Source organism: Phaseolus vulgaris, chromosome 11 (assembly GCF_000499845.2).
Source record: "Phaseolus vulgaris cultivar G19833 chromosome 11, P. vulgaris v2.0, whole genome shotgun sequence".
NCBI classification, from domain to species: Eukaryota; Viridiplantae; Streptophyta; class Magnoliopsida; order Fabales; family Fabaceae; genus Phaseolus; species Phaseolus vulgaris.
In genome coordinates, this window is record NC_023749.2 from 32,209,255 (window position 1) to 32,233,569 (window position 24,315).

General features: G+C 36.2%; 3 protein-coding genes across 4 annotated transcripts; 2 read left to right on the forward strand and 1 right to left on the reverse strand.

The window, feature by feature from the left end:
• Positions 1 to 10,193: 10,193 nt before the first annotated feature.
• Positions 10,194 to 10,948, forward strand: LOC137839401 (uncharacterized). Its single transcript, XM_068648519.1, has 3 exons — positions 10,194 to 10,315; positions 10,372 to 10,519; positions 10,631 to 10,948. Exons 1-3 carry the CDS (start codon positions 10,194 to 10,196, stop codon positions 10,946 to 10,948), a joined length of 588 nt encoding a protein of 195 aa, XP_068504620.1.
• A 1,986-nt stretch (positions 10,949 to 12,934) lies between these two features.
• Positions 12,935 to 17,969, forward strand: LOC137819626 (shaggy-related protein kinase eta-like). Of its 2 annotated transcripts, none has more exons than XM_068623532.1 (12): positions 12,935 to 13,301; positions 14,540 to 14,632; positions 15,072 to 15,131; positions 15,236 to 15,508; positions 15,596 to 15,670; positions 15,746 to 15,802; positions 16,184 to 16,324; positions 16,433 to 16,483; positions 16,562 to 16,657; positions 16,940 to 17,023; positions 17,152 to 17,253; positions 17,455 to 17,969. In XM_068623532.1, exons 1-12 carry the CDS (start codon positions 13,170 to 13,172, stop codon positions 17,548 to 17,550), a joined length of 1,260 nt encoding a protein of 419 aa, XP_068479633.1. In that variant the 5' UTR covers positions 12,935 to 13,169; the 3' UTR covers positions 17,551 to 17,969. The 2 variants fall into 2 exon arrangements, with proteins under 2 accessions (XP_068479633.1, XP_068479639.1); XM_068623538.1 differs by having other exon boundaries at positions 13,022 to 13,301; positions 17,402 to 17,969.
• Positions 17,970 to 22,054: 4,085 nt separating this feature from the next.
• On the reverse strand, positions 22,055 to 23,831 carry LOC137839407 (uncharacterized mitochondrial protein AtMg00810-like). The gene is made up of 2 exons (XM_068648526.1): positions 22,728 to 23,831; positions 22,055 to 22,132 (listed from the first exon to the last, which is right to left on the reverse strand). The coding sequence occupies exons 1-2, from the start codon at positions 23,829 to 23,831 to the stop codon at positions 22,055 to 22,057; spliced, it is 1,182 nt and encodes a 393-aa protein (XP_068504627.1).
• Positions 23,832 to 24,315: the final 484 nt, after the last annotated feature.

A 24,315-nucleotide genomic window follows, 5' to 3' on the forward strand; every position in this document is an offset into this window, starting at 1 on the left:
TTCCACGAATCAATCAGTTGTTTTAGTTTTAACAGCTCAACCATTTGAAAAACAGTTTTCAACCTTTTCTAAAAACACCTAAGTATAAAACAATCGGTTGTTTCGACAAAACAATCGGTTGTGTCACTTAGATACTTCAGGATCCTCTTGGCAGCTTTGAGATGTGATTCCTTACGACAAGATTGGAATCTTGCACAGAGGCAGACAACAAACATTATATCTGGTCTGCTTGCTGTTAGGTATAGAAGATAACTTATTAATTCTCTGTATTTGGTTTGAACAACTTCTGGTCCAGCTGCATCAGTACCTAAGTAGCAGTTTGTTGACATAGGCGTTGTTGCAGCTTTACAGGCTTCCATTTCGAACTTCTTGAGTATGTCGTTGCAATACTCTGATTGACATACAAAGATACCTTCTTTGGATTTCTTGCCTTGCAGTCCAAGGAAGAAGGAAAGTTACCCCATCATTGACATTTCGAACTCTACCTGCATAGCTTTGACAAAATCCTCACAAAGTTTTGCATTAGAAGAGCCAAATATAATATCATCGACATATATTTGCACTAAGATAACATCAGAATCTGCCTTTTTAATGAACAAAATTTTATCTACCTTCCCTCTTTCATATTTTCAGGCATATGCATGTAGGCATTGTTTGAAATAACATTCCAAATTTCCTTATCTAATGATTCAATAAAGAACTTCATTCTTATGCACCAAATAGAATAATTTTTACCATAAAAAAGAGGTGGTTTATTCAAAGAAGCACCTTCCCCAAATGAAAACTTGTTAGCCATATGAAACAATTTTTTCAGAAAAACAAAAACAGGAACTTGAGTAATTTTCAAGAACCTAGCTCTTGATGCCAATGGTTAGAATTGATGGCTTAAACAAGAGCGGGGTGGGGGGGGGGGGGTGAATTGTTTTATGAAAGATTTTCACAAAGACTTGATTTAGAATTAATCTTTATCAAACAATCCAACAAAAACAGATATTAGAATTGTAATCAGTTAAAACTACGTTTTAATCGGTTGTTTATATCAGCAGCAGAATTATCAAACAATTATAGAGAGTTTGAGAGAAAGAGAGATTTACACAATAGGTTTATACTGGTTCACTCACACATGAGCTACATCTAGTTCTCAGAACAACCTCTGAGTTCCACTAGTAATCAAAACCATATTACAACACACACAAAGAGGTAACCTTGCAACCCACAAGATTCATTCACCCTCTTTGAAACACCAAACACCTCAAGAGAGAACAACCTCTGTCTTTGCAGGATTTCAAACAAACACAACAGATAAAGGAAGTACTATTAAGTATCTAGACAAGGATAGAAAACACCTGAATTTGCACAATACAGGAAACTCCTATGATCAGAACTTGTTACCACAACAAAGCTTGAACAACAATCTTGCACTTTGAAAAACTCCTTTAAAAAAACAAATCTCTTTCTTTGATCTCAAATCTATAATACTTGTTGTATTTGTTGCGTATTTTTCTTTGAAAAAAGGGCTATATTTATAACACTTGAAATGTAGCCATTTAAGGCAGATTTAATCAGCTGAATCAGTTAAAACAAGTTTTCAAAAATCTGTTATGAAAACACACATTTAACCGGTTGAAACCACGATTTAACCGGTTGAATGAGTTAAGCAGTTGCATAACTAATTCAAAAAGTAGTTTCAAAAACCTCAAGCCAACTAAGTGACAAACAACCGATTATCTTGATGATTCAACCAGTTGTTTTCCCTTTGCTTGGAAAAACACTTTGTTTCTTTTAAAATTGTTTGATCATGCTTTGTGTAGGATTAAGAACTGATCTTAACAAAGATTTTAAACAACCTAATCTAAACCCAAACCAAAAAGCAACATAGCTTCAGGCTTTATGTGGATTTGAAACATCAAAGCTCCCATGTTCAACAACCTCCCCCTATTTGATGGAGACAAATCCTTGGGATGCTTTTAGGAATGTTCTTTGTTTAGAATCTATTCAACCTGCATTCATGAGCAAACAGAGAAACACAGGGTAATCTATTCCAAATCAAATAAGCATCAGAAACCAGTTATCTCTTGGTGATTTCCAAAATAGGAACATCAGCCAAATCAGATGAGAAACCAGCAAACATACATAGGTGCAAAACAGATAAACAATCGGTTATTTCGCAGGAATAACCGGTTGAAATTTTGTATATCAGAGTTAACAGTTTAACAAAATTCAAATTTAACTAGTTAAAGCATTTCATAGCAGCAATGTTCAAAGCAATAATGAAATGTTTAGAATGCCGAAAGGGGAAACTATTGCTGAAGTGCAGAAGAGGTTCACTCATATTGTCAACCACCTTATCAGCCTTGGTAAGACCTTTGAAAAGGAGGAACTAAATATAAAGATCCTCAAGTGTCTAGACAGGACTTGGCAGCCAAAGGTCACTGCAATTTCATAATCCAAAGATCTGACCTCTTTGACAACTGCTTCTCTGTTTGGAAAGCTAAGAGAGCATGAATTGGAGATGGATAGACTGAATCCTCCAGAACATCAAGAGAAGCGGGTAAGGAACATTGCCTTGAAGGCTGTTGGGCACAAGAAAAGTCAAGACTCTAGTGAAGACAGTGATGGAGAGACATTTAGATTGCTGTCAAAGAAATTCAGTAAATTCCTAAAGAAGAACAACAACAAAAATCACTCATGAAACAGGTATAACAAGAAACTTAATGATTTTAACATTAACAAGTATACTTGCTTTGTGTGTGGTGAACAAAGGCATATAAAGGCTAATTGTCCCAACAAAGGCAGCAAAAATAGTGAATCAAGCAGGAGGTTTGAAAAGAAATGGAAATCAAAGAAAGCCTACATTGCTTGGCATGATATGATGCTTCTTCTTCAAGCTCTTCATCAAGTGAAGATTAGAAGGCAAATCTGTGTCTTATGGCTAAAGGAGAATCTGTATTTAGCAGTGTAAGTTCGAGCACTTCCATCAATTTTGAAAATTATAGTCAGCTTCTTGAGGCTTTTAAAGAAACTCATGAAAAAGCTAACATATTGGCTCTCTTGAACAACCTTTTGAAAGGCTTAAATAATTGGTTAGAAAATAAGGTCAACACATTAGAAGAAAAGCTTGTTAATTCTAAAAATGATTTTGAAAATCTGGAATTGATCTATAAGAACTTTTTTTGTGAATGTGAGTCAAGGTTTTGTGAAAATTGTGAATCTCTTGAAAAGAAGGTTCATTATCTTCTTAAAATTGTGGATAAGCTTTCCAAAGGAAAATCTAACTTTGAAACTGTTCTTTCCTCTCAAACGTGTCTTTGGTAAAGCTGGATTGGGATTTAATCCTCACAGTAAGCAAAAACCAGTTTCAAAACCTTTTTCTACATTTTTTGAAAAACAACCGATTGAAAAGTCGAAACAACCGGTTGTGACATGCTTTTACTATATGAAAAGAGGCCATTTTGTTAGGTACTGCAAAATTTGAAATTTTTTTGTTTCCAAAGGTATTTTAAGATGGGTTCCTAAGGTTTCTAAGGATTCTAAAGTTCCAATTAATCCAATTGGTACTCATGGACCCAAATTCAAAAAGGGACCAAATCTTTCCTACTAATATTTGTATCTTGTAGGGATTCATGAATGTTTAGGTTCTTTGATGAAAAAGATGGTGCCTCAATTGAAAAGAAATTTGGTGTGGATGCTTTGATGGTTAATCCTATGAACAGATATATTATGTGTTGTATAATACTATTGTCATAAGAGTTAAAACACTCAAAATTTTAAAACTCTTATCTCTCACTATGTGTACGTGGTTCATTGTGATTTGATTAATTGAAGTGTTCCCGCCGGTTAACTCGCCTCGCCGATTGACTCGATGACAACCTTTAGCCCTTCTATCTCCGTCTGAGAATCGTTCTCCCTTAATCAAATAATCTCTCACCTACAAAGACAAAGGGGCGCCTTGACGACCGTTTGCACTCTGACGCTCAAGTCAGTATTAGGGAAAAGAAACACCAAGTGTATAAAGTAGTTTCAGTCTTAGAAACTGTGTACCTTGCTAGGGTTGTCAACTCCCTTTATATAGGTTGAAATTAGGGTTTACCTTTGTGTTGTTACCCTTGTCTAGGGTTCCTTAGGGAACGTCCTTACGCCGCTATTTACATAATCTTAGCGTATCTGGCACATAAAACTTCCTTTAACTGGAGTGCAATCAATAACAGAGTGGCCGCCTGGGTACCAACTTGTGCACCTATTCTCTGGCGTCATCTGTTTTTATGGGTGCCCTAAGTATCCACGTGCCTTGCATGCAGCTTCCCTTGGAAACCCTAACCCTAATGGTTCTTAGTGCCTCCAAGGATTATTCTCATGTGTCGCGCCTGTATGCGCTATACACACCATGTGCATGGATCCCTCGTGAGTTAGGCTTCCCTCACATCTAATGTTTTACCTGATGATTTGGGATAATTCTGGGACCCACCTCGCATGGCCCATCATACGTTTAGACCGCTGATGTCTGATCTCTCCCTCTATCAGCAAGGTTTGATGTCGATCTCCAACGTCGGGGTCTTTGGTACCGATGTTCGAAGACTGACCAATCTCCTAATAGGTGTGTCTGGGGCCTCCCTTACGTAGCCCACTTCCACTATCAGGCACCGGTGTACGATGTCTGAGGTCAGTCTCTAGAATTGATGACCGAGGACTGGTTGGGACATGAAGTGTTTTTTTTCTTGTGCACATTTGTTGTGAAAATATATCTACATAATGGTTTATGAGATCATCAAAATGTTTGTTCAACACTGCCAAAGTTTTTTTATTTGTAATTTTTTTTCTGATGCAGAAAAACAACCGATTGTTTTCACGAAACAACCGATTGTTTTCTCTGTCAGTTTGGTTTCAAAGCTGTTTTGAAACCTTTTCCTTTGGTACAACTGTTTCTCTTAATTGCAAACTGTAATGGGTCAAAATTTCATTTATCATGGCTTTGAATTTGCTTTGAAAGGAAGTTATGTTGGTCATAAATGGAATATATTTCATATCTTCTTGGAAATTTAAGAGTTTTTATGACTAGTCAATTCTCCAAGTGCTGGTCATGTGAATTTTGTTCAAAGGCTGATGTGGGTCAGCTATTTCTCTGAACAAATTCTTTTTGTTGAAGAAATCAAACCACTAAAAGACAAACTTTGTAACTGTTTTTACTGCTATATAACCACATTTGTTCAGTTGTTTTTCTTCACAGAATCAACCAATTGATTATACCTCTGCCTTCATATCAAATCTACTGTCTCCCTCCTTTTACTTATGATATTTTCTCCCTTCTCCATGGAATCAACACCTCCTCCATTTAAAAGGATGAAGTCCAGAGGAGTAAAAAGGATCGGCCGTTTAGAAGGTTGGTTTGCTGGTGAAGATGAACAAATTGAAAAATATCTTCATGAAACCAACAGAAAAGCAATCAATAATCCAAAGTTTATCACTTTCAACTGGTTAAAAGAGCATAAAGTTACTGAAGTAAGGAGCCTAATGAAGGAACAACAATTGAAGAGGTTCCTTGAAAAGTTTGAAAATATTTATCTAGACTTGGTAAGGATTTTCTATATCAATCTACAAATTGTTGGTGATACTATCAGCTCTCATGTAAAAGGAGTTGATATGGAAATAACCCCTAAAGTGTGGACTACGGTTGCTAGACTGAAGTTTGATGGATTAAGAATAAACAAAGGGAACATTGGAGTTGTTAAAGACTTCAACAAAATGCAGTTTTATAGAAGTTGCTTGAAGAATCCTCAAACCAAAGTTAGGAACTTTTCGGTGGGTGGCTTAAGACTTAATGAAAGGCTTATTACCTTTATTGTCTCATGGATGCTAACACCAAGGGGGAGCAACCACTCCATATTGGCTGATGAAGATCTTGTCCCCATCTACTGCCTAATGAACAAGGTCAAGATCAACTGGATTCACATCATCAAAGAACATATGCAAAAGTCTATGAGGATAAGTGACTATCACTACCCCTATGCTGTCCTTATTTCAAAAATTTTGAATTTCTTTGAAGTTGATATTGAAGAAGAGCCAACTGAGGTGGTTAAGGAATCACATGAAATTAAAAATGGCTCTCTAAGCAAAATGGATTTCACAAAAATTGGGAAAATGGGTTAGCAAGGATGGAGATCAAGCTAGATCCTCTAGTGGAGCTCATGCTGAAGATGGTGATGAAGAGCAAACTGATTTTGTTGTTGATGGTGATGGTGCTAGATTTCAGGCCAGAGAAGAGGATGTGGGTCCAAGTGTTGGAATCATGGGAGATCGCATCACCTCTATGACACCATTTGAAAGATTGGTGTTAAGAAGAATGGATGACCTTGCTGATGAACAAAGGAGCCACCATGAGTTTTGTGTGGCACGTTTTCAGGGCATTGATGAAGAGATTGAAGTTGTTCAAAATCAGCTTTTTGAGCTACAATATGGAAGAGATGATTGAATTCTTCAATGCTTTATTGCCAAATTACGTTTAAACTGCTGAACAATATTTTAAAATTTTGTCTTTCTATTGTCTTACTCTATTTGTGAAGACAAATAGGGGGAGATATATCTGGTTTTATGTGTTGGTTTTATGTTGAACATTTACTGCAACTATCTGGTTTAGATTCAACTAGTTTTTTGTTGTGCTACTACTGCTTTGCTTGATTCTACACTGGTTTTCACATTCATTTTGCTAGTTTTCTTGTTTAAAACCATGTGATGAAAACTGGTTCCTCAATACTATTTTAACCTGGGATATATTGCTACCTGGTATATGCACCATTGTTGTTTTGTAGGTTCCTTCAAATTAAAATTGAACAACACAAGCAACCACGGATTTGTCTTCATCAAATAGGGAGAGATTGTTGAACAAAAGCTTTGATGACTCCAAATCTTGAAGAATTGAGTGAAGTTTTGCTGCTACTTGTTTAGTTGGGTATTCTATAGTGTTTGAATTTGTAATCCACTTCAAAGAATTGATCCAAGGCCATTTGATTTTGAAACCTTTTAAAAAAGATAAGTTTTCAAAGTTAAGTGGAAAATCAACCAGTTGATTTATTGTTTCAATCAGTTGTTCTTACACTAAAAGTTTTTAAAAGAGTTTGAAACAATTTGACTTTGGTTGACTTTGTTGTCAAACCCATTCAATCGGTTGTTTCAATAAATCAACCGATTGATTTTTGAAATTTCTTAACAGAGTTTTATTACATCTGTTAAAACTGTTTTGGTTGGTTTTCAAACTACTTTGGCTTCTGTTTTTAACGATTTTAACAGCTATTTGGAGGCTATAAAAAGGGCTTTATACTCCTAGCTGAAATAACTTTTTCAAAAGATTCAGATTGCATTTTTTAAATCAAGTTTTCCAAGATTGCATAAGGCTTTGGACTTTTCTTCAAGAGGAATAGGATTGTTGTGTGTAAAGTCAATTTTTCAATTTTGTGAATTGATCCAGGTGTATTCTTTCCTCTTCTTTTAATCTTTGTATTTCTGTAAGGTTGTGTGGTACAAATCAAAAGGGTTTTCTAATCTGTGTTGTGGTTGTAAAGAGAAGGTTGTGGTCTTGAAGGCTTCAAGAACATCTCTTTATTGTGTGTGTTGTAAATCAAAAGAGTTTGATTTGTTAGTGAAATTCCCAGGTGTTTCTGGGGATTGGATGTAACTCTTTGTTAAGAGTGAATCGGTATAAAATTGCTATGTTGATTTCTCTTCCCCTTATCTCATTTAAATTTGTTTAATCTTTGTTCATATACAATGCTGATAAAAACAATCGATTGAATCGAAGAAACAACCGATTGATTTTCTGGAATCAAGTTAAACACAAATTTGATTTTGGCTGAAGTTGCTCTGTATCTTTGATTCTGCTTGTGACTTTCATTAAGCCTTCAAAGTTTGCTAAAATCTTACATAAACAATTCACCCCCTCTTGTTTTAGCCCTGGAATTCTAACAGCACGATTAGCTAAAGAAAGGAGCCATCTTCAGCCTATAATTTGCTTTTGGGGAGACCTTCTTTGAATAGGTTAGTTGTGGTAGCCTCAACGACACATATGAAGATGAAGTTACCTTCTCTTGAGGGAGGAGTAATTACCATCAGGTTTGATCAGAAGATGGTACGAAAATGCTACGAGAGTAGCTTGAAGAACAAAAGGGGAACACACTGAATCACTGTTCTGGTGGGAAAGTACATGCATATGTAGATGACATGGTCGTCACATTAGAGGAGAAAGATCAACACATTGCTGACTTAGAGGAGCTATTCACGACAATAACTGATGTGAGTTGAATCAAGCATAAACACTTTAGGAATACAATAAGGAGGCTTAAGGACAGTTCAATGGAGGGCATTGCCTTCCAAATGAAGAGCGAAACTCATAAGAATCATGAGTGTCGTATCCTTATACACAAATATAGGGCGGAAATGGAAAGGAAAGCAAGATCAACACATGAACACAAGTAGAAACACAATATAGAACAATTAAACCGATTAAAAACAAAAACTAACACATATGAACCGATTGAAAGGAGAATTAAGTGCTGGAAATAAAAGGAAACACAAAAGAAGCAAGAACAATCGGTGGAAAATGAAAAACAACACAAAAGGAACAAAAACAACCGATTGGAATTGCTAAAACATGATTCTAAATGGAAATGGAGATGGAAGGAAGAATGGACTTAATTAGATGAAGACTTGAAGGAGATGGAAACGCCACTTGGAGATGATGATCCAAGATGAGTGCTAGTTGCCGCCACTTGAAGCCTTCCAAAGCTCACAAGATAAGACTTAGTGAAGGAGATCAAATCTCTCACAATTCTCTCTCAATTTGAGTAGAGTTTCCTTTCTTCAATTTCTAAATTCTGAATTTACAAGAGCATGGTCTCTCTATTTATAGTAGAAGAGGGCTGAAAATGAAAAGGCACAATTCAAAAACTAGACTATTCATAATTGGAGCCAAAACAAGTCACATGAGAAGTGTGACTTGCTTTCCTACTTTGGCACCTCCTAAAACTATATCTACACCTACTCTTTTATGTCACATGGAAGGTGTGACTTTGTTTTGTACATTAGCACCCCTAATTTAATATCTACACCTTCATTTTAAAGTTCTACTAAAAACTACACAAAAGTAATTACAAAAAGAGACATCCATTGATGCTCATTTATTAATGCTTGGCCTTGCTCCTCATGGGTTGGGCTTGGGTTTCTTGGGCTTGGGTCTCATCTTTTGAAAAGACTAATAAGAAGAACTTTAAATGTTTTGGCCCTTGTCCATTCCTCCTATTAATAGCATCTTTTTGATTCTCATCAATAACTAAATATAATTTGAAGCTGAATCCTGAGAAGTGTGTGTTCGGGGAAGAAACAGGGAAATTCCTTGGGCTTTGCTGACTTAAAGGGGTATAGAGGCGAACCCTGACAAATGTGCCAACGTGAAGGAGGTCCAACAATTAGCTGGACGCATTATTGCCCTATCTCGTTTCTTGTCAGCTAGTGGAGATAAGGGGTATCCATATTTTCAGTGCCTCGAGAAGAACAACCAGTTTATGTGGACTGGTGAGTGTGAAGAAGCCTTCAACAAGTTGAAAGAGTACTTGGCCAATCCCTCTGTTCTTGGTAAGTTGCTTCCAGGTACCCTCATTCGTCTTTATTTTGTGATCACAAATCGGGCAATTAATTTGGTCATTGTGCAAGATCAAGATAAGGTCCAAAAGCTGATCTAATTTGTAAGTAAGGTATTGCAGGAATCAGAAACGCGGTACCAAGCCATTGAGAAGGTCGCTTTAGTTGTGGTATTCACAGCTCAGCAGCTCCGCCACTATTTCCAGAGCTTCACTTTGATTGTGAGGACTGATCTGCCCATTTGCAAGGTCCTCCAAAATCCAGACATAACAGGTCGAGTGGTCCGTTGGGCAGTTCAACTATCCGAGTTTGATATACAGTATGAACCCCGGGGTCCGATTAAGGGCCAGGTGTATGCTTATTTCATGGTAGAGCTTTCATCAAAGGGTCCTCAACCTGATCCTAATGACTTCCAGTGGATCCTTTCGGTAGATGGATCCTCCAATCAATAGGGGAGTGTAGTTGGGGTCATTTTAGAAGGGCCAAGTAGGTTGTTAATCGAGCAAGCCTTGAGGTTCGCCTTCAGAACAAGCAACATTCAAGTTGAGTGTGAGGCCTTGATAACAGGAATGTTGCTAGCCAAGGAGTTGGGAACACGAAGTTTATTGGTGAAGAGTGACTCGTTGCTTGTTACTGGGCAAGTCACGAGGGAGTACCAGACCAAGGATCTGCAGTTAGCCTTGTATCTCAGGTATGCATGCTCTTGAAAGTAGCTTTCTCGATGTTTGAGCTCGTTCACGTCCCTAGAGAGCAGAACTCCGGAGTGGACCTGTTGTCCAAACTAGCAAGCTCCAGGAAGGGAGGTCGACAGAGGTCAGTTATTCAGGAGACCTTAAAGTTGCCTAGGACTGCAGAAGAGGAACCAGCCGAGGTCAGCCCCGTGGAGATCTTGGGGGTAAGCTCAAAAAAGGGGAGAAGGCATCGGTTGATGACCCAGGAGACCCTGAAAGTCCCCAGGATAACCACTTATGGGTTGTTGGGAGATGGGTCTCTTGAGGTTTTGTAGGTTGACACCACAGAGACTTGGATAACCCCTTACCAGCGTTACTTAGCTGATGGTTTGCTTCCTGCAGAACCTATAGAGGCTAAGGCGGTTAAGAGGAATGCAGGGAAGTATACTCTGATAGATGGAAAGTTATTCCATCATGGTTATACCCACCCAATCCTCACTTGCGTAAGTGGAGATCAGTATACCCGTATCATGGAGGAGCTTCACGAAGGCATTTGTGGAAGCCATGTCGGAGGAAAAGCTCTCTCGTTGAAGGTCATCCGAACTAGGTATTATTGGCCGACTATGAAGGAGGATTGCGTGAATGCACAATGATGCGAGCAGTGTCAGAAGCATGCTGATTGGATCATGCACCATCCGAGGAGTTGCGGTCAATTTATAACCCGTGGCCTTTCCATACCTAGGGAATATGTTGAATAAGAGCTTTGATGTCTCCAAATCTCTATGGATTGCTTGAAGACTGGATGTAACTTGTGTGTGTGAGTTCTGAGTAGTTTGAATTTGTAAATCCACTCTTAGTTAGGATTCAAAGTTGGTTTAAATAAAATCCTTTTGAAAAAGAGTGTTTTGCAAAGAAATGGAAATTAACTAGTTGTTTTATTGTTTCAGTCGGTTGTTTGACACTTAGTGGTTTTTGAAACAGGTTTTGACAAAGCTTGAAATTGGTTGACTTGCTGTTAAGCCAATTCAATCGGTTGTTTCGACAATTCAACCGATTGTTTTTTGAAAATTCTTAACAGATCTGTTAAGTTTGGTAAATCTGTTTTAATTGATTCAAAACTGATTTGATTCCTTCATTAAATGTTTTTAACTGCCTTTTGGAGTTTAAATAGTTTGTTTTACGCTCCTGGTAGTAATGATTTGAGAATAATCTTTTGAAATCAGTTTTCTCCTAGATTTACATCAAGCTTTGATTGAACTTGTCTAAGAGTGGAATATGACTGCTGTATAATCTTTTGTAATTCAATCTGTATTAGGTGTGATATTTTCTTATTCTCTCTTGATCTGTATTTTTGTAAAGAAATGTGTTTCACAGAGTCAGATGTTGTTTTGATCTGTGGTGTGTTGTATTGCCAAAGGAAGTGTGTTCTTGAGGGGTTCAAGATCACTTCTTTGGTGTGTGTGTGTGGTTGTAATATGTGATTGATTACATAGTGGAATACCCAATGGTTTCTAGGGACTGGATGTAGCTCTTGGTGTAAAAAGGAACCAATATAAATTTGTTTGTGTGATTCTTTCTTTCCCTAATCTCAATTATATTTGTTTTAAGTTGTTTTTATAAACTACTAATAAAAACAACTGGTTGAATCGCATAAACAACCAGTTGATTTTATGGAAATCAACTAAAACAATTTTGTAACTTGAGCATTTTCATTCCTTTGGCTTTGATTCTTCATTGGTTTTCTCCATACCCTCAAAGTTTGCGAAAAACGTTTAAAAACAATTCACCCCCTCTTATTTTAGGCCTACAATTCTAACACAACCAACCAAATGAATTGGTTATATCAAATAGAAAATAAAGAGATACACAATAAATTAAGTAATATCCTATAAATCTGGTAACCATGCAATGAATCAGGTAATATTGTTTTATTAAAGATACGTATCAGATACCACCCATAAATGAAATAACCCACTATTAACACTACAAATAAACACACAAGAGAAATATATGTTTTTATCAATATATCATTCACTCTTATACAAAACACTTACATGATCGAGTACCAAGAAGCGAGAAAGAGAACACAGAACGACCGAGTTGCGAAAAGCGAATACCAGAAGGAATGAGGAGAAAGAATAACCAATAGAAAAGAAACAATTATTCAAGCTAGTAACGGATACTACTATCCTATACAAGTACACTAACCATTATAATAACAACAAATTTATTTTCAAATTATTTTACAAAACCAATATTCCAAAACCAAATTTTATTGACCATTAAATAATCTTTTATTTTCTCCCTCTCTCAAACAAATTAAAATTTATTCTCAAACATTTTAAATTAATTATTTCAATTTATTTTTCCCTAATATCAATTTTATTGTATTTTTAAATTTTTACTAGTTTTTCATTTTTTTCTCCCCTCTCTTTTAAACACAAAAAAGTAAACCCCCATAGTTGACGGAATTGCAGTGGAGTTTGTGACATGGGAGAAATAAATGAGAGGTTGGAGAATTATTGTTTTTAAATATATTATTTAGGAAAAAAAAGATGTTAATTAATCATAAATTAAGAATAAAATTAAGTCTCATTCGGTGGTATCTATGATATGATATGATAGTGATGAGAGGCAGTATAGTACAGAGCTGCATGCAAGAACGTAACATCGCTTCCCCTGTACCTCACTCACAACAACCACGCCTCTCATTCACGCGTGTTTCCACTCTCCCGAAACTCGCGTCAGCTTCCTCTCTTTCTCTCTCCTACAACAAAATAGACAGGCCAAGAGAGAGAGAAAAGCGAAACGAAAAAAGGGTGTAGAGAGAGAAAGTGAGGAGAGAGAAACGAACAAGACTGTTTGTCACATCATATGGCCTCCTTGCCCATGGGGCACCACCACCAACCGCCGCCGCCGGCGTTGCCTTTGCAGCCCTCACAAACGCAGCAGTCTCACCCGCAACCCGAAGTGCCACGCCGGAGCTCCGATATGGAGACCGATAAGGTACTTCCGCTCATTGCACTCATCGCAAATCGTTCTCTCTCGCTCTGTTAAGCTTTTGACTGGTTTCCGAGTGGTGGAGCTTCGATCGACGTCGATTCGCCTCAGAAGCTTTGGCGTCGCCGAAATTTTGAGCGATCTGCCGGTTTTACTTGCTCGCCGGGGAAATCTCCGGCGACCCCGTTGATTGGAGTGGTTTTATTGTTCTCTCGGAAGTGGTGTTTATTGTTGTTGACGAATTCGAAAAAATAGGAAAGGAAATTAGGTTATACTATTTTGGAGTGTGTTTTTGGTTTTTGCTTTTGTGGGGGGATCTCAACGCTGAAGAACATTGAAGTTAGGAAGATATTTTTTTTTCTGATTTTCGTGTTTGGAAAAAAGCAAAGGAATCTAAAGAAGTAAAAATGTGGAATCCCGTGTTTCAGTTTTTTGTTTTCGTTTATTCAAGGAAAGAGATTCTGATTAGGTGTACTTAGCTTACTTGAGCAAACATTCTTATTTAGCATTACGAAATTTCCCACTGGTAACAGTTATCTGTTAGTCTATTTTGTTTTGTCATTTTTATCTGGCTTTTCTCTAATCTACTGTGAATTGTCTTTGGCTATGTTAGTTCTGTATTATTTATTATCTAGGCTATTATTGCGGTATAGTTTTTGTTTAGATCTTTTTTGTGTGAGTGACGTCTTTCCTTCCCTTGTGGTGGATTGTTGTTCAAAAGTTCAAACGGTTAGTTTGCTTTGCTTCAGGGAATTAGTGTCCTTAGATTCTTTTTGTATGTGTCTTAAGTTATATTAGAGGCTTTCTTTATGCTTTCTTGTGAGCTGCTGTAACCTGTTTTAGCTTTAGGTGATGTATGTGCTCTGTGAGCTCTTTACACTTTGCCTTTCTTCAAACTCACATTCTGATCTTTGGCTGATTTCTTCTGGTAACCCTCTGGTGCTTTATGTTTCATTGCTGTGCAATTTTCCTCTCGTATAACATTTGTTTTAACCAATAGTTTCCTTTCTTGTGTTTTCGTCTTCTCAAATTAACTCCACTGCATATATGCATTAGTGTGTCTGCCAGGGCATGGATATGATATGATACTTGATAGGCACATGATGTTCCGAAACCAAATTATTGATGATAGTTTTAAACATGTTATGATTGATAATGTATCAATAACAATGTGACATTCAACTTGTGTATTGGGAAATTTGCATTACTACATTAAATGTCTATTTGTTGCTAATGAGTTGCAGGATATGTCAGCCACTGTCATTGAGGGGAATGATGCGGTCACAGGCCACATAATCTCCACCACTATTGGAGGCAAAAATGGGGAACCTAAACAAGTATGAATGTGTTCTAGCCCCTTTCCTTCTTAACATACGATTTTCATGTAAAATTTTTGCTTCATACCGTCTTAAATTTTATATGCTGTTGTATAAAGTTACTACCGTTTAGATAATTATTCACTTATCTTTTTGGGGATAGAATGGAATGACACTTGGTGGATGGGAATCGAAATAATAAATTTCCCATTATATTTGAGGCCTTTCAAAAATATAATACTGGTCGTCAATCAGAGTTTGGCTTATTTCCCTAGTGCCTACCTCACCATAATTTTTTATTTACCAAGTATAAGTTAGGCCTTACAAGATGTATAATTTTGAAGAATTTAATTATGATGGTTCTGTAACTTTATGCTTAAAATTGGTGATATTATAGTTTCATAATTTGTTTATTCTGCACAACTTATTTGTATGATTCCTTCTCTCATACACCTTGCAGACCATCAGTTACATGGCAGAACGTGTTGTTGGCACTGGATCGTTTGGAGTTGTTTTCCAGGTATGGATGAACAATCACCAAGTTGACAACTATTCTTTTTCTGCTGTCAAGTCTCTCATTGTTTTCCATCGCTGGATGGTGTTCCTTTTTTACCTAAAACACAGGCAAAGTGCTTGGAGACTGGAGAGCCAGTGGCTATTAAAAAGGTCTTGCAAGACAGGCAATACAAAAATCGTGAATTGCAGTTAATGCGCTTAATGGATCATCCAAATGTAATTTCCCTGAAGCACTGTTTCTTCTCCACAACAAGCAGAGATGAACTTTTTCTAAACTTAGTAATGGAATATGTACCTGAGACAATGTACCGAGTTATAAAGCACTACAATACTATGAACCAGAGGATGCCTCTCATCTTTGCAAAACTGTACACATATCAAGTATGAATTCCTCTTTTCTGTCTTTGCAATTTGGTTCTTGTGTTGATTTAATACATTGTAACGATTGGGTTTGAATTTGATGTTTAGATCTTTAGGGGATTAGCATATATCCATACCACACTGGGAGTTTGCCATAGGGACGTGAAGCCTCAAAATCTTTTGGTAAGTTCTTCTATCAATGTCTTTCCTCTGAGTTGTATTCATTTATTCTAAACCTTTTTGTATATATGACTACAGGTTCACCCACTTACTCACCAAGTTAAGCTTTGTGATTTTGGGAGCGCCAAAGTTCTGGTATGTTGATCTTCGTTGTTCTTGTACATATTATTGCTTCATGCGCATATGCAACCATGATAATGGAGGACTACTAAAATCACGTACTTACCAGTGGACATAGCTATGAAAAGCTATAATAAGATCTTTCCTTAAATGCAATTTTGATTTAGCAACCTGCTTATGTGATGGTTTTTTATCAGCAAATAGCAATTAAAATGATAATGATGCGAAGAATCTTGACTCTGACCCAGTTGTTTCCTATTATATGAAAAAGAAATGGAACTGGTTGATTTAACATGTGATTTTCTTTTTCAATTATCAATTTCATGAAGCTTCTCATGTTCACAACTTGCTAGGATATTATTATGATATTATTCTTCCACAAAAAAATTATACCAGGTCAAGGGTGAATCAAACATTTCATACATATGTTCACGTTACTATCGGGCTCCAGAACTAATATTTGGTGCCACAGAATACACAGCTTCTATTGATATCTGGTCAGCTGGTTGTGTTCTTGCTGAACTTCTTCTAGGACAGGTTAAAAATTCTGGCTATCTATGCATTAATGTTGCTCATACGTAAATTATTTTGCTTTTTACCGAGATATGTTATATTGACTTCCCATAGTTTTGAATGTTTATATAGCCACTATTTCCTGGAGAAAATCAGGTGGATCAACTTGTGGAAATTATTAAGGTGATTTCTCTTCTACATCGTTTTCTCTGGGGATTGCAACATATTTACAGAGGTCATTATTTAGGTGTTTTCTTGTAGGTTCTTGGTACCCCAACACGAGAGGAAATTCGTTGCATGAACCCAGAATATACAGATTTTAGATTCCCTCAGATTAAAGCTCATCCTTGGCACAAGGTAAAGTCATTTCTCATCTGTCCTCCTTTTGATATTCAACAATTTCTGTTAGACTTTAAATGCAGATTAAAAAATTGAAAAATAGTTGTCCAAGTTAAAGTGAATATCATGCTTTACACGTTACAGCAACTAGGTGTTTGAAGGGTGCTTTCCATTTTCTATGTTTTGTAACTGATGAGCTTAATGATTTAACCTACCTCACCTAGTAAGACAAAGCTTGGTTGTTGACTATTAGTCTTTTGCTAGTTATTGACTCAACTATTTTGATGATTTATGTTTCAGGTTTTCCATAAGCGAATGCCTCCGGAAGCAATTGACCTTGCATCAAGGCTTCTCCAATATTCACCTAGTCTCCGATGCACTGCGGTGAGTTGAATAACCATGATGCCTCCCTTCACTCCTCCCATGATATTAGAGCTATAATCCTTGTGGTATGTTGTGGATGTAGCAAACTCAATTGGCATAATTTTCACTAATAGCTTTTGTTATTTCAGCTGGAAGCATGTGCACATTCTTTCTTCGACGAGCTTCGCGAGCCAAATGCTCGCCTACCTAATGGCCGTCCATTGCCCCCGCTTTTCAACTTTAAACAGGAAGTACGTGTATAATTTATGCTTTTATATTAAATGTGGCATGGCATGTATAGGCTGTAGCATTCTGTACTATGACTACTTGCTTTGCCATTGTTCTTCATGGTCCAAACAGTCCAATTAACAATTTCTCATACATCTAATTTGTGAACAGTATCTAACCCCCAAAAATCTCTTAATGAATATGTGATGAAAACATAACGACAGTTAGCTGGAGTATCACCTGAACTGGTCAATAGGCTCATCCCAGAGCATATTAGACGGCAGACTGGTCTCAGCTCCCCTCATTCTGCCGGTACATAGATGTAAAGGGATAATGAAACGATGAGTAGCAATCAATGTGAATCAACAGAGGGGCTGATTGTGGCCTATATATAACTGGGGGTTCCAGCCTAATCTGCAGTTTTCCCCCCCTTGTGAAGATGTATACAAGTGCTGGCTGCTGGGCAAGCATGAAAGTTGGTGATTCTGTCTAGTATTTCATTCTAGTTAAAGCATACTTATCCCTGCATCTGTATATTGTTTTGGTCAGATTTCAGAAAGCTAGGAGTATAAAATGATAGCAACCATGTCTTCTTCATATGTAGAGGGGCTCACCTGAATTGATGAGGGGCCCCTGTAGTAGTATGGCTTGTTTTTTATGTGATCATATTCATGATGTCGTTTATAATATGCTAATGACAATATCTTGATTCAAAACAAGAAATTTCATCTCTGTTTAATACTCTGGTATGTTGTCTCTTCCTTTTTACAAAGATTTTGTTTGTCACGTGTGACCTTATTTGAGGGTGACGTGATTCCTGTTATTAGCAATATATGTTGGTGTGTGTATGTGTGTGTGTGTATATATATATATATATATATATATATATATATATATATGCATGCGTTGGTTCATCACGATGAAAGAGGAGGATTGTGACCAGTTCAATTGATCAATGGTTGGTTGGTCAGGTGTCAAGTATGCTTTGATTGAACAAACTATAATTTCACAAACACCGAGAATTGGTTGAACAGGTTTGAATCAGGAAAAATCAGTAATAAAGATATTAATTTGAATTAGATTCTTTGATTGATTGATTTTGTAATTTTTTTATATGATCAAAAACAGTTTTTGATCTAATTAGGGTTAATTAAGTTATACATTTATTCATGAAATTTACTTACAAATTGTAATTATTTATGATTATTGCTGTCTTGTCCCAAAAAAAAAATACAATATGGTTTTTTTTATTTAGTTTTAGTAATTTATGTTTTTGTTTATGTATTAGTTTATTTTAATAATAGAGTATTGAAAGTACATTTTTGTTGTGATTAGTTGAATTACTGGTTGAAATAAAAATGTGGCAGTACTAAAATGAAATAAATTGTAGGGATGAATATCTATATAGTAATTTATCAATGTCAATATTAATTAAAATGATGAAAAGAAAAAAATTATTTGACTTACAATAGTTGTATTTAATAAACAAGTTTTTTAGGGTATTGTATACAGTGAAAACACATTCTTAACATGTAACTAAATTAATGTTTTAATTATTTTCATTTTAATTTTAATTTTAAATATTATAATATTATTATAAAGGGTTGTGAAGTGGTGTTATTTACTGTTTGCACAACTAACACGGTCACTTTTTGAGATGCTACTTTTTCAGTGTTCCACCCTATACTCTAATAAAAATTTATAATTTTGAAACATTTTGAAACATTTTGCATGCTTGTATTTTTATTAAGGAGGTTTTTTTTTTCTTTAATTTTTTATTATAAATATTAATATTAAGATGGAGCATGGGTGTCAAAATATCATTACTCTTTTTCAGTAGCGTTTTTAAAAGAAAAATGATGGTTGAAAAATGGGTACCGCAGTTGCTCTAGCATACAACAGTCTACGTGACAAAGTTAATTTATTTTATTGGAGTTGTAGGGCCTGTATTTAATATATTATAAATTTTCTTTAAGGGTCAGAAGGAAAAAATTAGGGTTTAAGACATTGGGGCGCCTTTTTCTCCTCCATTTTCGTAGGCATTGTCCTTCATTCTTGTTTACGTTCCTTCATTCTCGTGCAAGTGTCGTGCGTATTGTCCTTCACTGCTGCAAGTGTTGTGCGCATCCTTCATTCTCCTTGACGTTCTCCTTGATGTTCTTGCTGCAAGTGACGTTCTTCGTTGTCTTCCACCTTCTTCTCAAGGTTTCTCGTCCAACTTCTCTTTTAGCGTGGGTTTAGAGTTTGGTGACCAAAGGTAATACATTTTCTATTCATTTGTTTATTAAGTGAAACATTCATGTTGTGTGTTTTGTATTAGGTGATCCGTGTTATTTGTCAGGTGCTGACCCTTGTATGAGCCAAAGTCTATGTTTGAATCTGATGTGGTCATAGTTGTTTGAGTTTACTATTTGGTTATTTTATGCAGCATGAATTGTTTTTTTGTGTAATATATTGTTAAAAGTATATATTTGTGTTTACTTAGTTTGTGTAAGTATGTATGCTTTTTTAGTAATTTTTTTCTCCAAAAAAGACATTTTTTGAAGCTATTCTAGTTGGGGCGGGGGCTGATTTAGGGAGAAAGTGAGTTAAATAAGGTTTTTAGAGGGTGACAATGGCGACTCTAGTAGGAATATGTGGTGACCCACATTACACTTCCTGCACAAACCCAGAGAAACTTTTTATGAAGGAAGTGAGTGTTCGTCTTAGTTGGGGAGGGGCATGGGGCATGAGGTGGGGAGAAAGTGAGTTAAATGAGTTCCTTAGAAGTCATGAGAGTAGGACAGTGTGAACTGAGCACAAAAAATCACTCAACTTATAAAGTGATAGTATGTGGTGACTCTAGTAGGAATTTGTGGTGATCCACATTACACTTCCTGCCCAGACCCATGGAAACTTTTTATGGAAATTGGAAGTGAGTGTTCGTCTATATGAATATGTAATTTATTTTGATGGGCTTTCATTTATGTAGGGATTGTGGAGTTTTGGTTTTGAAATATATTGAGGTGTGAAATGGTATGGTTGACTATGAGGGGAAGACGATGCCTAAATACAACACCGTACGTATTTGTTCCATTCACTATTAGACTAAAAGTTCTAAGTTTTATTGTTCACTGAAAATTGATTTTCACAATTTTTTCAGGACAAACTTCAAGCATTCCATCAGGAAATGGTTTGAAATTGGGTCCCAGATGCACATAATGCAAAACGAGAAAGTGTGTTGATAGACTTCAACTTTTGTGGTAGTTCAGAATGATGGCGGTTCAGAGTGCGCTGGATCTGAAGTTTCATGTCGTGCAATTGTTTACTTATTCGTTAGACGTCTTAGTGGATCTGAAGAATTTGTTACATGTGATTTGTAATCAAATGTGTGTGCAGTTGTTGAATGAATTTTTCTAAATGATGTATGAAGTACATATTAAAAGACCTAGTAAGGGTCCTAGGAGCATTTATAAATGTAGAAACATAATGACTTACATAAACTTCCATTGAGTTGAATAATGTTCCAATTTTTTAATGCAAGAATTGAAGACCAATATTGTTCTACCATATGATGCAGCAAAGCTTCTAATTACACTTAATATTACTTTCCATGATTTATGATTATGATGACAAGCTTTTTCATAAATGCTTTTATTGGTATTGAAAGCCAAAAGGTCCATTAGCAAATGCCACATACTTTGGAAGGTAAATTTAATGGTTGTCCCTGGTGAAAGTTGCTTCATTCTTAGTTCTTTGGACTCAGTCAAAATAAAGTTATAAATATTTACATTTCCCCATTTTGCTGCACTTATTTGTAAAGTGAAGAATATTAAGTTAAAGTACAAAATTTGGCGACTTTTTTACCAAGTCTTTAGATGAAAGATATACAACTAGGATCTAAGTGAGGAAGACAAAAGTTCATGTTACTATGCATAAGCAACATTCGATCAAAAAGTTGTACTCAATGTTTCTAAAAAGTTGATCATCTATACAATTTTAAAATAGCAAACATAATAAAATTGCGGTCAAGTGGCAGGGAATAACTGGTGACCCGTGACAAAGTTTCTGCACACGAAGTACATTTTCCTAATTTGACCCACAAAAAAGTGCATTCTCTGGGAAGGGCGATGCATGAGCATCATGTCCGTGTGAAGTGAAGAAGTGCAATCACATATGGATTTGGGACATGTCAGACGTGGTTAAGACCTAATAGAGAATAAATGGTGACCCATGAAGGAAAATATGGTGACATGTGACAGTTTCTGCACAAAGATTACATTCTCCTAATTTGACTCAAAGAGAAAAGTGCATTCTCTAGGAAAGGTGGTGCATGACCATCGTGTTTGTGTGAAGTGAGTGTGGAGGGGCCCACCTATGTGCATATATTAACTTGTTGTTTTTGAAATCAAAAGAGAAGCCATACTTATAGCTCTTAAAACTAGCCGTTCTAGACAGTCAATCATGAGCCAAAACAGTTTTGATCCAACTAAAAACAGATCCAATAGGTTTTTGAAAAGCTGTTATGAAATGTGACAATCAACCGGTTGAAAAGTCGTTTTAACCGGTTGAATTGGTTAGACAGTTATTTAACCAAGTCAAAAACAATTTTAAAACCTTCAAACAAGCTAAGTGACAAACAACCGATTATTTCGTGGTTTCCACTGGTTGTTTTTCTCTTTGCTTAGAAAAACACTTTTCTCTTTTAAAATAGATTGAGCTAGCTTGTGCAAGGGACTAGGAATGATCTTTACAAGAATTCTAAATAACCTAGACTAAGCTCAAACCAAAAGCAGCACAACTTCAACCTTCATCATAAATTTGAAACATCAAAGCTCTCATGTTTTACAATCTCCCCCTATTTGATGGAGACAAATCCTTGGGATGCTTTTTGGAATGTTCTTGTTTAGAATCTTGTATAACCTGCATTCACAAGCAAACATAGAAATTCAGGATAATCTATTCCAGTTAATCAGGCACCATAAACTAGTTTCCACTAGGTGATTTCCAAAGAGGAACATCAACCAAATCAATGTGAGAAACTAGTCAAACATGCATAGGTGCAGCATAGAAAAATAATAAGTTATTTTGCAAGAATAACCGGTTAAAATTTGTATCAGAGTTTCATTTTAAATCAAAAACCAGTTATAACAATGTTCAAAAACAGAATTAGATGCAGATATTAGAACACTACATCCCAAACACTTCTCCCTCTATTTGTCTCCACAAATAGATAGAAAAAAAGGAATAAAAGATACAACATAGACTTAAGATAAAGCTTGTAAATCAATTATTCCCAACTCATTTCTTAGAGAGTAAAACCTGTTTTTGGATAAAGGTTTTGTGAAGATGTCTGCAAGCTGGCTTTCAGTGGCAACAAATTGAATCTCACAGTCTCCATTACTTACATGATCACGAATAAAGTGATGACGAATCTCAATGTGTTTGGTTCTTGAGTGCTTAACCTGATTTTTTGTGTGAGATTTATTGCACTTGTGTTGTCACACAACAAAGGGACCTTGCTGACTTTCAAACCAAAGTCCTCCAACTGTTGTTTGATCCATAAGATCTGTGCACAGCAGCTCCCTACAACTATATTCTCCAGTTCAGCAATTGACAAGGCTACACAAGCTTGCTTTTTGTTGTGCCATGAGATAAGACTTGACCCAAGTAGATGGCATGTTCCACTTGTACTCTTTCTATCCAATTTACATCCTGCAAAATCAGAATTAGAGTATCCTACTAAATGAATAGGAGAGTACGAAGGATACCATAAACCCACAAATGTTGTTCCTTTAAGATATTTAAGGATTCTCTTGGCAACTTTAAGATGAGATTCCTTTGGACAGGATTGGAACCTTGCACAAAGGCAAACAACAAACATAATATCAGGTCTACTTGCAGTGAGATATAGTAAGGAACCTATCAACCCCCTGTATTTAGTTTGATCCACTGTTGTTCCAGCTTCCTCAGGACTTAAGTAATAATTTGTTGACATAGGTGTTGTTGTAGCTTTACAACTCTCCATCACAAACTTTTTTAGAATATCATTACAGTACTTGGATTGACACAAGAAGATGTCTTCTTTGGTTTGCTTGATCTGCAGCCCAAGAAAGAAGGAGAACTCCCCCATCATTGACATCTCAAATTCTCCATGCATAGCTTTTACAAAATCTTCACACAATTGATCATTAGAAAAGCCAAATATAATGTCATCTACATATATTTGAACTAAGATTACAGCAGAATCATATTTTTTAATGAAAGGGGTTTTGTCAACCTTCCCTCTTTCATATTGATGAGATAGAAGAAAACTACTTAACCTCTCATACCACTGTCTTGGAGCTTGCTTAAGACCATACAATGCTTTCTTGAATACATGATTAGGATGTAGGTGATCTTCAAATCCAGGTGGTTGTGATACAAAGATTTCTTCATTCACGATTCCATTTAGGAAAACACTCTTCACATCCATGTGAAATAACTTGAATCCTTTCATGCATGCAAAGGCCAGTAAGAGTCTCACAACTTCTAACCTTGCTACTGGTGCGAAAGTCTCATAATAATCAATCCCTTCTTCTTGGTAGCAACAAACCTTGCCTTGTTCCTTGTGATGACCCATGAATCATCTGATTTGTTTTGAAAACCCATTTTGTTTCAATGATGTTCATTTGATATGTTCTAGGAACCAGGACCCATACATCATTTCTCACAAATTGGTTGAGCTCCTCATGCATAGCAACAGTCCAGTGCTAATCTTTGAGTGCATCATTGATTGTCTTTGGTTCAATCTTGGAGACAAATGTTGTATGATTGCAGAAGTTTGCTACATTCATTCTTGTAGAGACAGCCTTGTTGATCTACCCAATGATGTTTTCAATAGAGAGATCTCTGGGGATCCTCCACTCTTTTGGAAGATCACACTGTTGCAGATTTTCAATCGGTTGTTTCGTAGAATCAACTAGTTGATTTTCTGTACAGTTTTCTAGATTGTCCAAGAAGATATTTTGTTCATCTTCTTCTGTACTGATCTTTGTTTGACCTTGCTCAGAATTGTTAGTTTCATAAAAAACAACATGCATTGATTCTTCTACAGTCATAAGTTT